Source organism: Saimiri boliviensis, chromosome 6, assembly GCF_048565385.1.
Source record: "Saimiri boliviensis isolate mSaiBol1 chromosome 6, mSaiBol1.pri, whole genome shotgun sequence".
Classification (NCBI taxonomy): domain Eukaryota; kingdom Metazoa; phylum Chordata; class Mammalia; order Primates; family Cebidae; genus Saimiri; species Saimiri boliviensis.
In genome coordinates, this window is record NC_133454.1 from 127,295,609 (window position 1) to 127,310,293 (window position 14,685).

Here is a 14,685-nt window from a genome sequence, read left to right on the forward strand (position 1 = left end):
AGCTGTCACGAAGCATATGCATCTACTGTGACACCCTGGGAGACACAGACTTGACATGACGTCACCATCTCCAATACCCTGGGGCTGGCACCAGTGAGCCAACCTTTGCTAGGTTTCCAGCCGCTCTCTCTCCCCAGGGTTTCTAGTGGAGGTACAGTGTCTAGGCTCTTCAGCATACTTTTTCCATTTCGAGTAGCAATTAAAACATAAGCTGGAGACCATTATTTTGGAGGCAGGCTTGGTGTACTCTCCCAACCCTACTCAGCTTCAGCACTGCTACGAAGCAGGAGAAAGTTCTCATGAGAACTGATTTCTCGAACAATCACCAGCATCCTCCCATCATTTACAACAGGAAAAGGAACTGTTAACACCAAAGACATTTCTTCCCATTACTAAACCCTGGTCCCCAAAAGATTACTTCTCTCTCCATAGCATGAAATGAATAGAAAAAGGTCAGTGATCCCCAAAAAGATGGCCAGAAAGCAGAATCAAGGCTGGGCTTTTCAGAAAACACTAGAAGGAACTAACAAGGATGCTAAAGTTCTTCTCTGAATACGAGTATCTCTGGCACAGAGATTTTTAAAAAGCTGGACTAAAAGGTCAAGTTTGTGTCTACATTTAACAAACGAAGTAACATTTTTTAACATAAACCAAATTTTAAAAGGTCATCTTTAAAAATGAAGATGTAGGCCAGGCGTGGCGGCTCACACCTGCAATCCCAGCACTTTGGGAGGCTGAGGCAGGAGGATCACTTGAGTCCAGGAGTTTGAGACCAGCCTGGGCAACTTGGTGAAACCCTATCTCTACAAAATATACAATTAGCTGGGTGTGGTCGCATGCGCCTGTGGTCCCAGCTACTTGGGAGGCTGAGGCGAGAGGATCACCTGAGCGCAGGAGGTCAAGGGAACAGTGAGCCATGATCTCACCACTGCACTCCAGCCTGGGAAACAGAGACTCTGTCTCAAAAAATAAAAAAGATGATTTAATTCTAACTGCATGAAATTGACATGTAATTTTCCTATCAAGTATATAAAAACCTATCTCCTACCTGTTGTTTCTTGGTGGGATATTTCCGGATATTTGCTCTGAAAAAAGGGTACTTTTCATAGCTATAATCATATATCCACTCACAGAAATGATTCCCAATGTCGAATCCCCTGAAATAAGAGATAAGACAGTGCATGGAATGAGGCACACCATATGCCTGGATGCTCCCTGACTGCAGAAGAAAGGCAGGCTGAGTTCCGAGCATACCACTCCTGTTGCCAGCTGGACTTGCTGAGGGAGCAGGACTGTAACTGCTTTAATGACAGAGAGAGCCAATCAGGTGACTGTCAGCATCACAGCTGACTGAAGCTATAAAGGTGCACCTGAAGCACAACTCCAGAACAATGTGTCTCCTCGACCACGATTTATGAGAAGAAAATGACCTCTGAAGCCAAAAGAAAATGCCAAAGTCTGGACTGAACTGCATGGCTGCCCTCCACTAGCGCCGTCAGCTAGAACAAGGGGGACCATGCTTCCTCACCACAGCCATCATGCACCACTGGACAAGAAGCTACCCCTTCTAGGTGAAGCAGCTTGCAACTTAGAGTGGTGTTTTGACTTATTTACTCTTATAATTGTTTAATAAGCATGACATAATCATAAAACAATATTGAGATGGAAATACTGGACGGTAACATATTACCTGTAATTGTAGCTGCTGTATTCGAAGTCAATGAGCATCAGTTTCTGCTTTTCAGAATTCTCTCGGCCTTCCAGCAACAAGATATTACCTGTAAAAGGTTTGGATAACATGGCTTACGTTTTACAATAATAGAAGGCTCAAGTCCTTGAAGAGCAGAGCCATGAAAATGGATCTGACCCTTTCAAAAAATACTAACCAAATGTGGCTTTTGGTCTGTGGACATCATCAGGGCCTAGATAAGAGCGTAGGAGAAGTGCTCACGGGAGGCCTGGCCCTGTGCAGGGAGACTCCTCACCCACCTGGCCATGAGAACCCCTGCTCACATCCCTAGTTCCCATTGGACCCCCAGGCTCACTGTGGAACAGAGCCTGGCCTCTCACTCTGCTGCCAGGGCAGTAATTCTCAAACGTTCTGCAAGGTGACATGCAGGAGCTCGGGCTAGCCAAACACCACCCTCAGCGGCCTTGGGACTTGGTTTGCTGTCTGCAGGTCAGCTGGCTGCAGCACCCCAGCTGGGAAGCTGTGGGAGTGTCCTACCGGTGAGAAAGGCTAGGGAGAGCTCAGCTGCCACAGGGGATCCTCTGTCCCTGCCTGGTTTTCCTTCCCAAGGAGACCATGGGCAGCATTCCTACAACGCTTCTTTCTTTAGTGCTGGATTCTGGGTCAGGAGTGGATTGGCCACCAGCCTGGCTCTGCAGGCCTGTGTTCCTGAGATCCCCACACTCGACATGATGTTCAGCATTTCCAGCATCCTGGTGCTGGCACCAGTGAGCCAACCTTTGCTAGGTTTTCAGCCACTCTCTGTCCCCCAGGGTTTCTAGTGGAGGTACAGTGTCTAAGCTATTCAGTATACTTTTTCCATTTTGAGTAGCAATTAAAACATAAATGGAGACCAGAAAAGGTATACTGGCTCACACTTGTAATCCCAGCAGTTTGAGAGGCAGAGGTGGGAGGACCACTTAAGCCAGGAGTTTGAAACCAGCCTGGGCAACAGAGAAAGACTCCATCTCTACAAATAATTAGCCAGGCGTAGTGGCGTGTGCCTGTGATCCCAACTACTCAGCAGGCTAAGGGAGGAGGATCACTTAAGCTCAAGAGGTTAAGGCTGCAATGAGCCATGACTGCAACACTGCACTCCAGCCTGGGTGACATAGCAACAGTCTTTTTTTAAAAAAAAAAAAAAAAAAAAAAAGACAAATTGGAGGCAGAAATCCAAAGCAGCAGAACAAAACTAATGTACAACTGTTATCTCTTCTATCCCTCCTACACTTTGCCATAATCAATGCAGCTGATCTCTTCCAGACCCCTCTCTGGTGATGTCTATGCCCCCTCACCACCAGAGGGCAAGGATAATACACAAAGCTGTGGATGAAATGTCTACACCTTCCTTGACTTGAGTTAGCCAGCAGAGAGCAGCTAATTAGTAAAAGGTATTTTGGCTCAAATGAATGGCTTACAGATGATGGGGCCTTCATGAGACTGTTCTCAGGATTAAAAGCAAACTGCTCAGCCTGGCAAAGAAGGGCCCAAGGTGGTACCTGAGCTACTGTGACTAGGGGAGGCAAGGTCAACACAGAGCGAGGCCATGTCAGCAGCACCAGTAGGAGCTGCACAGTAGGGGCCTCTGATGAGACTGTTCAATGCGCAATTGCATGAGATGAAGTTTTGTTATAGTAAGGAACATATCATTGTCATGTTTTCTTTCTTTCTTTTTTGAGACGGAGTCTTGCTCTGTCGCCAGGCTGGAGTGCAGTGGTGCAATCTCGGCTCACTGCAACCTCCGCATATCCTGAGTTCAAGTGATTCTTCTGCCTCAGCCTCTCGAGTAGCTGGGACCACAGGCACGTGTCACCATGCTCGGCTATTTCTTTTTTTTTTGTATTTTTAGTAGAGACAGGGTTTCACCATGTTGGCCAGGATGGTCTCGATCTCTTGACCTCGTGATGGGCCCATCTCGGCCTCCCAAAGTGCTGGGATTACAAAGCATGAGCCACGGCGCCCAGCCCATTGTCATGTTTTCAAAGCAGAGAAGCCTGAGTAATTAATAGCATAGTGCACTGATATTAGGAGAGAAGGTGTTGGGATTACCACTGCTGCAATAAGCACCACGATGCTGTGTGGTGCAGAAAGGAAGGGCCTGGGACTGACTGGGGTAGACAGTGGATCTTGCTCTTTCATTCTTTTTCAAGTTTAAAAAAAAAATGTATGTTTACTGTAAGGAGTTAAACACTGAAAAAATAATATGAAACTTAGAAAGTTTAAGTTCTTTATCCCAATTCCCAAGTTTTTTTTTTTTTTTTTTTTTTTTTGGAGACAGGGCCTTGCTCTGACACCTAGGCTACAGTGCAGTGATGCAATCATAGCATACTACAGCCTTGAACTCCTAGGCTCCAGCCAAATTCCTGTCTCAGCTTCCCAAGTAGCTGGGACTACCGGTGCGCACACCACTATCCCTGGCTAATTTTTTTATTTTGTGTAGAGATGGGGTCTCGCTATGTTGCCCAGGCTGGTCTAGACTTCCTGGGCTGAAGCAATCCTCCCACCTTGGCTTCTCAAAATGCTGATATTACAGACATGAGACACTGTGCCGGGGCTCATACTTTTAAAAAATAACACAAAACCTCACTGTCTGGTTGTATCATAACTTAATGTAACTAATATAATACACTCGATGCTACTACAGCATTTTTCAGACACACTGGCATTACAGTCATTTTCTAAGTATATACACAAACCTCATCTGTAACAAAACATAGCAAATTCTTACCTTCTTGACAGTCATTATGACAAAATACAACTGGAGATGGAGTAGATTCAAGCAATGATCTGAAAAGAAAGGTTTCAATGTTACTCATCAAGCGTCTCAGTAAGATGCACATAGACCTGCTCTTTCTACATGGCCAGCACCCAATTTGTGCTCCAAAGCAACAGTTCCAGAGTAGTATCCATGATGTGAATTCTGACAACTGTGTCATTATGTGGCAACAACTCCACAGCAAATCACATCTGAAACCCCCACAGGCCCTCGGCACTCAGCTCTTCTCCTGCAAGCCCTCAGCTCTTCCCTTGCAGGCCCTTTGTATGTGCTGCTCCCTCCTGGAGCCCCTTTATCTGCTGGTCTTGGCTTGTACAGCACCCCCTTAGCCTTTCTCTTAACAGTAACCCAATGCAGGTCCCCTATGCAGACTAAGGGCTTACTTGGATCTGTTTCTGTTACAGCATTTAACACAATTTGACATTATTCTGTTTGTTTACTTGTTTTCCCTTAGCAGCAAATCATCATGCCTAGCAGAGGAGACACTCACATACCAGAGTAATTAAGGTATAAAGAATTGTTAGTGGCCGGGCACGGTGGCTCAAGCCTGTAATCCCAGCACTTTGGGAGGCCAAGGCGGGTGGATCACGAGGTCGAGAGATCGAGACCATCCTGGTCAACATGGTGAAACCCTGTCTCTACTAAAAATACAAAAAAATTAGCTGGGCATGGTGGCGTGTGCCTGTAATCCCAGCTACTCAGGAGGCTGAGGCAGGAGAATTGCCTGAACCCAGGAGGCGGAGGTTGCGGTGAGCCGAGATCGCGCCATTGCGCTCCAGCCTGGGTAACAAGAGCGAAACTCCGTCTCAAAAAAAAAAGAATTGTTAGTGTACAGATGTGAGTGGCCTGCACCCAGCATCACTCTGAGAATGATGGCCCTGCCTCAGAGATCAGCATCGAGATTCTTACTATTTCCCGCAAAAGCCAAGGCAAGGCTGAAGTTTAAGAAGAAGGGATCTTCCTCACACTCCCTAGCCTGCCCTTACTCCCTTCTCCCCACCAGAGAAAATCCACCTGCTAGACACTCTACTGCCCTGGCCACCAAGCTACTCCTTCAACATTTTCCTTCTCTATGGAACCTGCACAGACTGATTAAGGCCACATGTGGGCATTCACAGAGAACCGTAATTCCAGATGACAAAACTCATCGTTTAAATTCATCCTGTAACACCAATGTAAAATGCTGGACATAAGGCGAGTTTAATCAATGTTTACTGACAACAGTTTTAGTAACTAAGACTATTTAAAGTCAGGAAACAGAAGGAAAACTCACCTCAGGTTTTCCAGTTCCAAAGGCAGATTGTAATTGAGGAATTTGTGGAGCTTTTTAATTCTGGATTCCCCAGTAAATTTAATTCTCAGTACTTCATTTAGATATCTATTAAAAAATAAACAAACGACAACAAAAAACCCAGAACAAAGAATCACTGATCAATTCACCAAGGCTTGTTCTTGGGACCTTGGTTAAACATTCAATCCTAGCGCAGTCACAAGGCCAGTGGGACCCCTCTGACTGCCATGACTGAGGGGAAGAGGGCAGTCTTAGGGGTTCATGGCATTCTAGGAAGGTGACTTTCTGCCTCTTCACCCATTCAGTAGCATTTTTGCCTGTCTTCTTTCCTGGTTTAGGAACTGACTTTTACATGCAGGAAGACTTATCTGTGAGACAAGTATCACCAGCTGACACTCTGCATCTCGGTGAAGTAGAAAGACCTCTGACTACTGTGGCAAACAAATGCTCACTTCTGGTACTCCGGGGAGCCACCACTATAAAACGAAGTTAGGACAAGTGATTTGACCACTTACTTTTCCATTGTGCCAAAAAGCCATTTTGGTTCCTTATTGAATGGCATTTTCATACCATGAAACGTGGCCATTTTCTCAGCGATTTCTGCAGATATATCTGGCAAACTTAATTCTTCAGTATCTAATCGTCGGCTCTGAAATAGAAAGGGGAGTTAGAAACTGACATTTACCCAAATAAGCTACAAAGTGTGAGATCACACAGTCTTAGGAACAAGAAGCCAGTTTTTGTGGTGCATTTACATCTCACCCAATGCCCCTAATTCCCTTAAGAATGGACACTGTGTCCCCACAGACAGTGACCCAGCAATTGCTATGGCACTTCTACAGTGAGGAACAGGCCACCTCCAAAGATCTATTTCATTCTGAACCCCTTTTAACTAGGAGAAGTCCTTTCTTAAATTTTATTGAACTAAAGACCACCCTATCATCTATTATCCTGCCCTCTAAAGCCACACGGAATGTCTATTCACTACCCAGTGCCGAAGTCCGTGTCTTCAGCAGTTTATCACATGACCCAGCTCCTAGTTCCTCCATCAGCTGCGACATTCTACTCTGAGATGTTGGGTCCCGAACAGGTCCTAACTGGGAGATGTGTCACAGGGACAGGGGGGCCATCTCTAGCTGCTACCAGTGATGGTGTCAGCAGCTGGCCTGGCACAGAGCAGGTATCAAGGGCAAAGCTGGGCAAAAAAACAGACTCTAGGAAGACTTCCTTCCTCCTGGCCTCTGCATCCCGCACTTCCCCTAAATCAGCCCGGGGCCATGTTTGTTTGGCTGCCCTTTCACAGGAGGCTCATGGGAGCTCACAATCAACTGAGACCTCTAGAGCTTCCTCATGTAACCTGCCACCCTGCAGAAATCTAAAGAGAGATTTTTTGTGAAAATGCAAAGCAGTACACCACAGGGGAAAGAGTGAATGCTCCCAACTTAGGGAAACACCATTTGAAATTGTGGCTTTAATTCTCATTTCAAAGCTACATGGCTGTCCAAGTTACCTCATACCTCTATGTGTTCCCATTTCTATCAAGTGGGCATCAGGACATGAAGTCTCGTACAGAGTTGCCAGGAGAGCTGGAGGAGAGAATGCGGGTGAGATCTCTGGGATAGCACCCAGCCCAGGGTGCGGCTCAGCAAGGGGCAGATATCTGCTACTGAGAGCTAAGAGCTCACTGGAAGCACTGGGCTCAACGTTCTATTCAACTCCCTCCAGAAAGCACTGTCTCCGCAGCACTGTAAACAAATTACCATGCTGCAATAAGGACAGGGACTCCACTTCCAGCAGCAGGACACGTGGGACTTACTAAGGCAGCTCACTCAGCTTTCAAAACTGCCAATAATTTGGCAACAAGAAAAATCTGGCGCTAACATGCTCAAAGATGAACAAATCTCTGTATTCCAAAGAGAAACAAACTACCTACCATCCCTAGTGGCCCTACTATTCTCACATGCCCTTTGAAAGATGGCTACAGGAATAATGAAACTGAATCACCTGATCCCAAGCAGTAGTCAAGAGTAAACCTAAGCTGGAATCTGGGCATGATGGTTCATGCCTGTAATCCCAGCACTTTGGGAGGCCAAGGCGGGAGGACTGCTTGAGCCCAGGAGTTTGAGACCAGTCTGGGCAGCATAGGGAGACCCCATCTCTACAAATATTAAAATTAGTCAAATGTGGTGGCACATGCCTGTAGTCCCAGCTACTCGAGAGACTGAGGTGAGAGGATCGCTTGAACCTGGGAGGGTGAGGCTGCAGTAAGCTGAGATCAGGCCACTATACTTCAGCTTGGGCAGCAGAGCAAGACCCTGTCTTAAAGAAAAAAAAAAGTAAACCTAGAAATAACATATGGTATTAGATTGAATCAAATGAAACTGCCATGCTTGTGGGTCAAAAACAGTCAAAGATTGGCAGTGTCATATGGTTCAAATCTAGTATGCAATAGAATTTTAAAAAAATCTTCACTATGGGTGGGTGCAGTAGCTCACACCTGTAATCCTGGTGATGTAGGAGGCTGAGGCAGGAGAAGAGCTTGAGGCCAGGAGTTCAAGACCAGCCTGGGTAACACAGCAAGACCCATCTCTACAAAAAAAATTTCTTAAATAAGCTGGGTGTGCTGGTATGCACCTGGGGTTCTAGCTATTTGAAAGGCTAAGGCAGAAAGATCACTTGAATCCAGAAGTTCGAGGCTGCAGTGAGCTATGATTATGCTACTGCACTCCAGCGTGGGCAAGAGAATGAGACTCCCATCTCAAAAAAAAAAAAAAATTAGTATGTAATGAACAATATATACAAAAGAGCACAGATAGAACTTAAGAACAAAATCAATTCCACAGATACTATCTATGTGTCCCGATGGCTGCTCTTTTTGTCCCCAAGATATTTTCATTATTCTGAATTGTGTTAACACAATTCCCTTACCTTTCCCAAAAAGAGAACTTTTACTACATGTGCATATATTCTTAAACAATTTTTAAAAATGTATCAGGTTTTATAAAGTGGTATGATACTATTTACAGTCTGCTGCAGTTTGGTTTTATCATTCAGCATTATGTTTTTAAGATTCAACTATATTGCCACTTACAACCATATCAAGTTTTATTATTTGCAAAATTCCTTCAAAAACTTATTATCTCTTTTGTTTCTCACGCCTGACAGATGTTACTGTCTTTATTGGGAAAATCAGAAATAAAAACAGCCAGGTGCCAGGGAGCAGACTAAAGGTAAAAGCTGGCGCAGTAAAGGCACCATCCACTCATCTAAACACACCCTCAGCACTGGGACCTAGCACAATGCTAGCACAGATGGACCACGCCACTGTCAATTAGAAGAGGATACCTCTTCTGGGGAGACAGCACAACTAGCCTCCCTGTTTCTGAGCTGTGGGATTAGACAAAAGAAACCCCTGCCCGTGGTCCCCAGCCATACACAGCAAAGCACCCCTCTGCCAGGCATCCTAGTGCTAGGCTCTGTCTGCACAGTTGTACAGGGCAGCCCTGGACATGCCCAGGCCTCTCATGGACAAGACATGTCATGCATCAGGGCAGGCAAAGCTAGCGACTTATGACTGTAGTCCTCAAAGAGCCTATGCTCAGTTAAAATGGGGAATATTTTAACTATCTAGGAAGGGAGTGCAGGCTGATGAGGACCAGCATTGCCAACCAAACAAGCATTGCCAGGGCTCAGAGCCACACTTCAAGAAAACACTTGGTCATGAAGCACTGTGCTGGGCATGGAGTTAGGGGTGGGTGGGTAGAGGGACAGGAACTATGCTTTAGATATGCACATGTAACCCTAAGACATGGTTATACTGGAAAATGTTACAGCAACATTAAAACTGCCTTGGGACAATAAGTAATGGAAAATAATCCTGAGTGCTTGGAAATAAGACTGTAAGGTCTTGAAGCAAGGCCTTGAAATCTAAGAATTTGACCAGCATATGGGGACAGGAAGATGGGAGGTAGGGACACTCAGTGGGAATGCACAAAACAAACCAAGGAAGGGCAATGGGAAAGAACAGGCATGGCCCCACAGGGCTACAGCCAGAGACAGAGCAAAGTATGGTCAGGGCCAAGGTGTCCTAGCAGCAAGTTCTATAAGCAGGACTACAGAAGTTGAGAGGAATAAGGTGAAAAGGGCAAAGTTTCAGGGTACACAGCCGCCGGGGACAACGAAATGGTAAGTTCCAAACATATTTCAAATTTAGATGAATACACCTTTACAAGAAAGAAAGAGTTCTGTTATCAGTACAAAATAAATGTTGCTTTTCTCATGAAAGAGAGCTTTTCTCTGATACATAGTTTAATGACATAGGTCAGGTTAACAGTAAAAACACAGCATTACAGGTTCTTGCAGCAATGAGACAAAGAAGCCATCTTCTGTCTGTGGTATATGTCAATTGAGCATTTATGAACAAACCTTACCGGGATGAACTGTTCCAGTCGGCCTTGGGGAAAGATGCCATAGAGTTTTGGCCCGAGTGACCGCTCTGCGAGAATGGCAAACATAACGCTCTCCAGAACCATGGTCTCGGCCCCCTAAAACAGATGGCAACAAATCAGGTGTTTACTGAGTGTCTGCCATGCGCCAGGCATCAGAAGCACTCCCACAGGAGCGTTTCATCTAATCCTCATGAGTGTTCTTTCACATGGACACTACTCTTATCAGCATCCCCATTTTAAATATAAAGAAACAGAGGTTCCAAAGTCACAGATCTTGTCATTTGCAGGATTCGTGCTTGCAAGCACTAAACTATACTGATAAGATTTAAAATCTGAGTTGAATTTAGGTCACTAGTTCCAAAAATAGAAAAATATCCATCAGTGCTCTTATTGCTTCTATTTATTTCACAACCTATGTAGGAGTCTCACCCTTGGCATCTCACCAAAGGCCACAATACCATCCATTCTGCTGAGGGTTGATTTGCTTTTGGTTGAGTGCGCCTAGTTAAAGCAAAGGATCCAAAGGACCTTCTGTCTATAAATTGGCCCATGGGTCCAACAAGCTTGAAAATACTGATTTAGGTTCAGGGTCTATGGCTTTCTAGTCCAAAGGGCAGCTGATCATGGAGCATCCCAGGTTTCTATTTTCAGCTGGCACACCTGGCCTTTTCCTGCTACTTAATGTTTGTTATCTTGCTAAAATCTCATGATGCTGTCTGTTCTATCTTCGTCCTAATAATTACTGTAACATCTCTCATCATTTTGCCTTCAAAATCCATGCTTTGGTCTCAAAGCAAATTCATTCCTTGGCCTTTCCCCCTGAAACAGCATAAAGGTTTCCATCAATTGGAGTCAAAGAGTCATTTGTATCCAGAGGTGCACCTGAATATCCTAAAGAGCTTTTACAGGCCAGGCGGTGGCTCAGCCTGTAATCCCAACACTTTGGGAGGCTGGGGTAGGAGGATCACTTGAGGCCAGGAATTAGAGACCAGCCTGGGAAACATAGTGAGATGCCCCACCACCACCAAAGTCTCTTTACAAAAAAAAAAAAAAAAAAGCCAGGCACAGTGGCTCACGCCTATAATCCCAGCACTTTGGGAAGCCAAGGTAGGTGAATCACGAGGTCAGGAGTTCCAAGACCAGCCTGGCCAATATGGTAAAACCCTGTCTCTAGTAAAAACACAAAAATTAGCCAGGCATGGTGGCTCGGACCCGTAGTCCCAGCTAATTTGGAGGCTGAGGCAGAATAATCGCTTGAACCCAGGAGACGGAGGTTGCAGTGAGCTGAGATCGCGCCACTGCCCTCCAGCCTGGGTGACAGGGTGAGACTCCAACTCAAAAAAAATAAAAATAAAAAGAGCTTTTGCAAAGAGATTCCTAGTCCTCCCCCAAGTACTGAAAAAGAGGCCCCAGCAGGGCTGTTTTGAAAAAGCTTTCAGATGATTCTAATTCACCCCCTGTGAAGAAATGTGCTGTGGAGGAACATGATCCCGCAGAAATATTCTCTAATACATTCACATTACCAAAAACAGAGAAACCGAGACAATCTTATTAGGAAGTGATACAGTACTAGAGTTACTAAGCAGAAAACAAAAAAGAAACGCTACTTTCAAAGGATATCAGACCACATTAAAGTAAAACGTATTTCGGTCAGTTTTATGTTTTGTGGGGGCAAATGGATTTGTCAGTAATCTCCCACAATTATCGTCTACAACCATCATTTGTATAACCCCCACAATTATGGCCTTACTGTTATCTTGTGAGGCTCGATCTTTCCTAATTTGTGGTTTTGTGTATATATGACAACAGATAGATAACATCAAGCTATCAAGCTAATGAATTTTAGGGTGGGATTTGATATCAGACAGGTTTTATTTCTTAAAACCTTAGAAAACGACAACAAATATCTAGTATCTCCAGTTGTCAAAAGGTTTCCAACCACGTACTTAATCCTAGAGTAGAGTCCAGAGGTGCAGTCCCCATCTGACTCCAAGCCCAACAGCAGAGAAACTCTTGGGGGCATTTCTGCAAGGGTCTGCAAAGCCTCCTCCAAGTCTCTGCTTAGACATTATGCTCCCTTGCTCCCCAGAGGGCAGCACAGCCCTGGTGCTCTGGAGACTGTGGTCCACCTACCACCCTTGTGCAGTGTCAAACACAAAAGTAAACAGGGATTAGCTGGGCATGGTGGCGCGTGCCTGTAATCCCAGCTACTCAGGAGGCTGAGGCAGGAGAATTGCCTGAACCCAGGAGGCGGAGGTTGCGGTGAGCCGAGATCGTGCCATTGCACTCCAGCCTGGGTAACAAGAGCGAAACTCCGTCTCAAGAAAAAAAAAAAAAAAAAAGTAAACAGGGGCTGGGCATGGCAGGACAAAGGGGTGCTGGACTCCTAAGCTCAGCATTTTGCATATCACATCCACTTGGAACAAAGGATTCTCAGAGGCGACTTTATTTACATGTGGCACTGTCAACACATGTCATCAGCACTAGCCAGAATCCTCTCCACAGCTGAGTCACTCTATTCCCAGAAAGGGCATAGAAAAAAGGGAAAGAGACATAAAAACTTTCCAATTCTCTTTAGCATTGCCCTAAACATTGTAAACAAAAACACCTTTATTCTTACGCAATACTGTAGTTCAATATTTATTCACAGTAGGAAGAAAGGGGGAGATGGTGTATGGAGAGAAGAATCTGGAGAGGAAGAAAAAGGGAACAGCAAGGCACAAGCAAGAAAAACGACAGGTTAAGGACAGCAGGGAACCCTAGAATGAGTGCACCAACTACTAGTAATCTTCTTGTCATCACTACGTCTTCAGATACCTTTCTGATTGCTGCTGAAAGTGAGCATGATAAAAAGTGGGATTGGATAGACATGGCTGAATTTTCTCCTGTACCACATACTGATTTAGCCACAGCCAGTGACAGTGGAGGGAAAGCTGGTCCTACTTTTTCAGAGGAGAAGATCCACATCTCAACTTGAAACACTTACTTGGGCTTGAGAAATAAAGACTCATTCACACATTTGCCCAAAACACACTTATTGAATGTCTACCATGTCCTGGCACTGTGCTAAGCACCAGGGAACCAACAAAGAACAAGACACATAAGACCTCTGCCCATAGTGGGGGTTACATGACAGAGAGGGAGGGATAGATAGAGAGAGAGAGAGCCGGGCGCGGTGGCTCACGCCTGTAATCCCAGCACTTTGGGAGGCCGAGGCGGGTGGATCACGAGGTCGAGAGATCGAGACCATCCTGGTCAACATAGTGAAACCCCATCTCTACTAAAAATACAAAAAACTAGCTGGGCATGGTGGCGCGTGCCTGTAATCCCAGCTACTTAGGAGGCTGAGGCAGGAGAATTGCCTGAGCCCAGGAGGCGGAGGTTGCGGTGAGCCGAGATCGCGCCATTGCACTCCAGCCTGGGTAACAAGAGCGAAACTCCGTCTCAAAAAAAAAAAAAAAAAAAAAAAAAAAAAAAAAAAAAAGAGAGAGAGAGAGAGAGAGAGAGAGAGAGAGAGAGAGAAAAGACAGTAAGCAAGTACATGCAGCTATGGACTGGGCTCACCACCATGAAGATAACAAGCATGACTAGTGTGGCAGGGTGGTTATTTCTAAGGAGGCCACACTGAACTGACCTGAGACCTGAGGTGTGAAGAGCCACAGCAGCCCCACAGGAGGAAGCACAAGGCCCTGGGGGAGGACCAAGAGTGATGCCTTCAAGGAACGGAGAGACCTGTCTCACTGGGGCAGGCCAATGGGGGAGAAAGAAGAGAATAGTACGAGATTGCCAGGTGAGCTGGGGCTTACAGAAAGGACTGGGCCAAAGATACAAATTCAGAAGTCCTCAACATGTTGATGACATTTCCTGCTCACAAACTGGGTTCGATCCTGAGGACAGAAGAGGAGTAACCAGCATAGGCCTTAGAACGCCCAACACTGACAGCAATGGCTTTCAAACTGACTGTCGCCACAGTAAAAAAGCTTTCTTTCTTTTTGAGACGGAGTTTCGCCCTTGTTACCCAGGCTGGAGTGCAATGGCGCGATCTCGGCTCACCGCAACCTCCGCCTCCTGGGTTCAAGCAATTCTCCTGCCTCAGCCTCCCGAGTAGCTGGGATTACAGGCACGTGCCACCATGCCCAGCTAATTTTTTGTATTTTTAGTAGAGACGGGGTTTCACCATGTTGACCAGGACGGTCTCGATCTCTTGACCTCGTGATCCACCCGCCTTGGCCTCCCAAAGTGCTGGGATTACAGGCTTGAGCCACCACGCCTGGCCTAGTAAAAAAGTTTTCTACAGGGTACCTCACATATACCCCCAAAACAAACATTATCCACAGCAATACTTACTCTCACAACTGGGCAGCACTTACTAATATTTTCTACTCTATTTCATTTTAGAAAGCAATCAACGTGCTAACATTTCATGCCCCACTAGAGGTTC

At 45.6% G+C, this 14,685-nt stretch overlaps 1 protein-coding gene across 6 annotated transcripts in view; it reads right to left on the reverse strand.

Annotated features, from left to right (window-relative positions):
• CHKA (choline kinase alpha) overlaps positions 1-14,685 on the reverse strand; it is a 71,679-nt gene that overhangs the window by 11,448 nt on the left and 45,546 nt on the right. For all 6 annotated transcript variants that reach the window (XR_012518222.1, XR_012518221.1, XR_005579808.2 and 3 more), the window contains 6 exons: positions 10,227-10,340; positions 6,312-6,445; positions 5,779-5,883; positions 4,458-4,516; positions 1,691-1,778; positions 1,049-1,157 (listed from right to left, as the gene is read on the reverse strand). Coding sequence is in view for 3 of the 6 variants with exons in the window: in XM_039470829.2 (XP_039326763.1) it covers positions 1,049-1,157; positions 1,691-1,778; positions 4,458-4,516; positions 5,779-5,883; positions 6,312-6,445; positions 10,227-10,340 (609 nt within the window). In the remaining 3 variants the exon portion in view is untranslated. The remainder of the gene's footprint in view (positions 1-1,048; positions 1,158-1,690; positions 1,779-4,457; positions 4,517-5,778; positions 5,884-6,311; positions 6,446-10,226; positions 10,341-14,685) is intronic.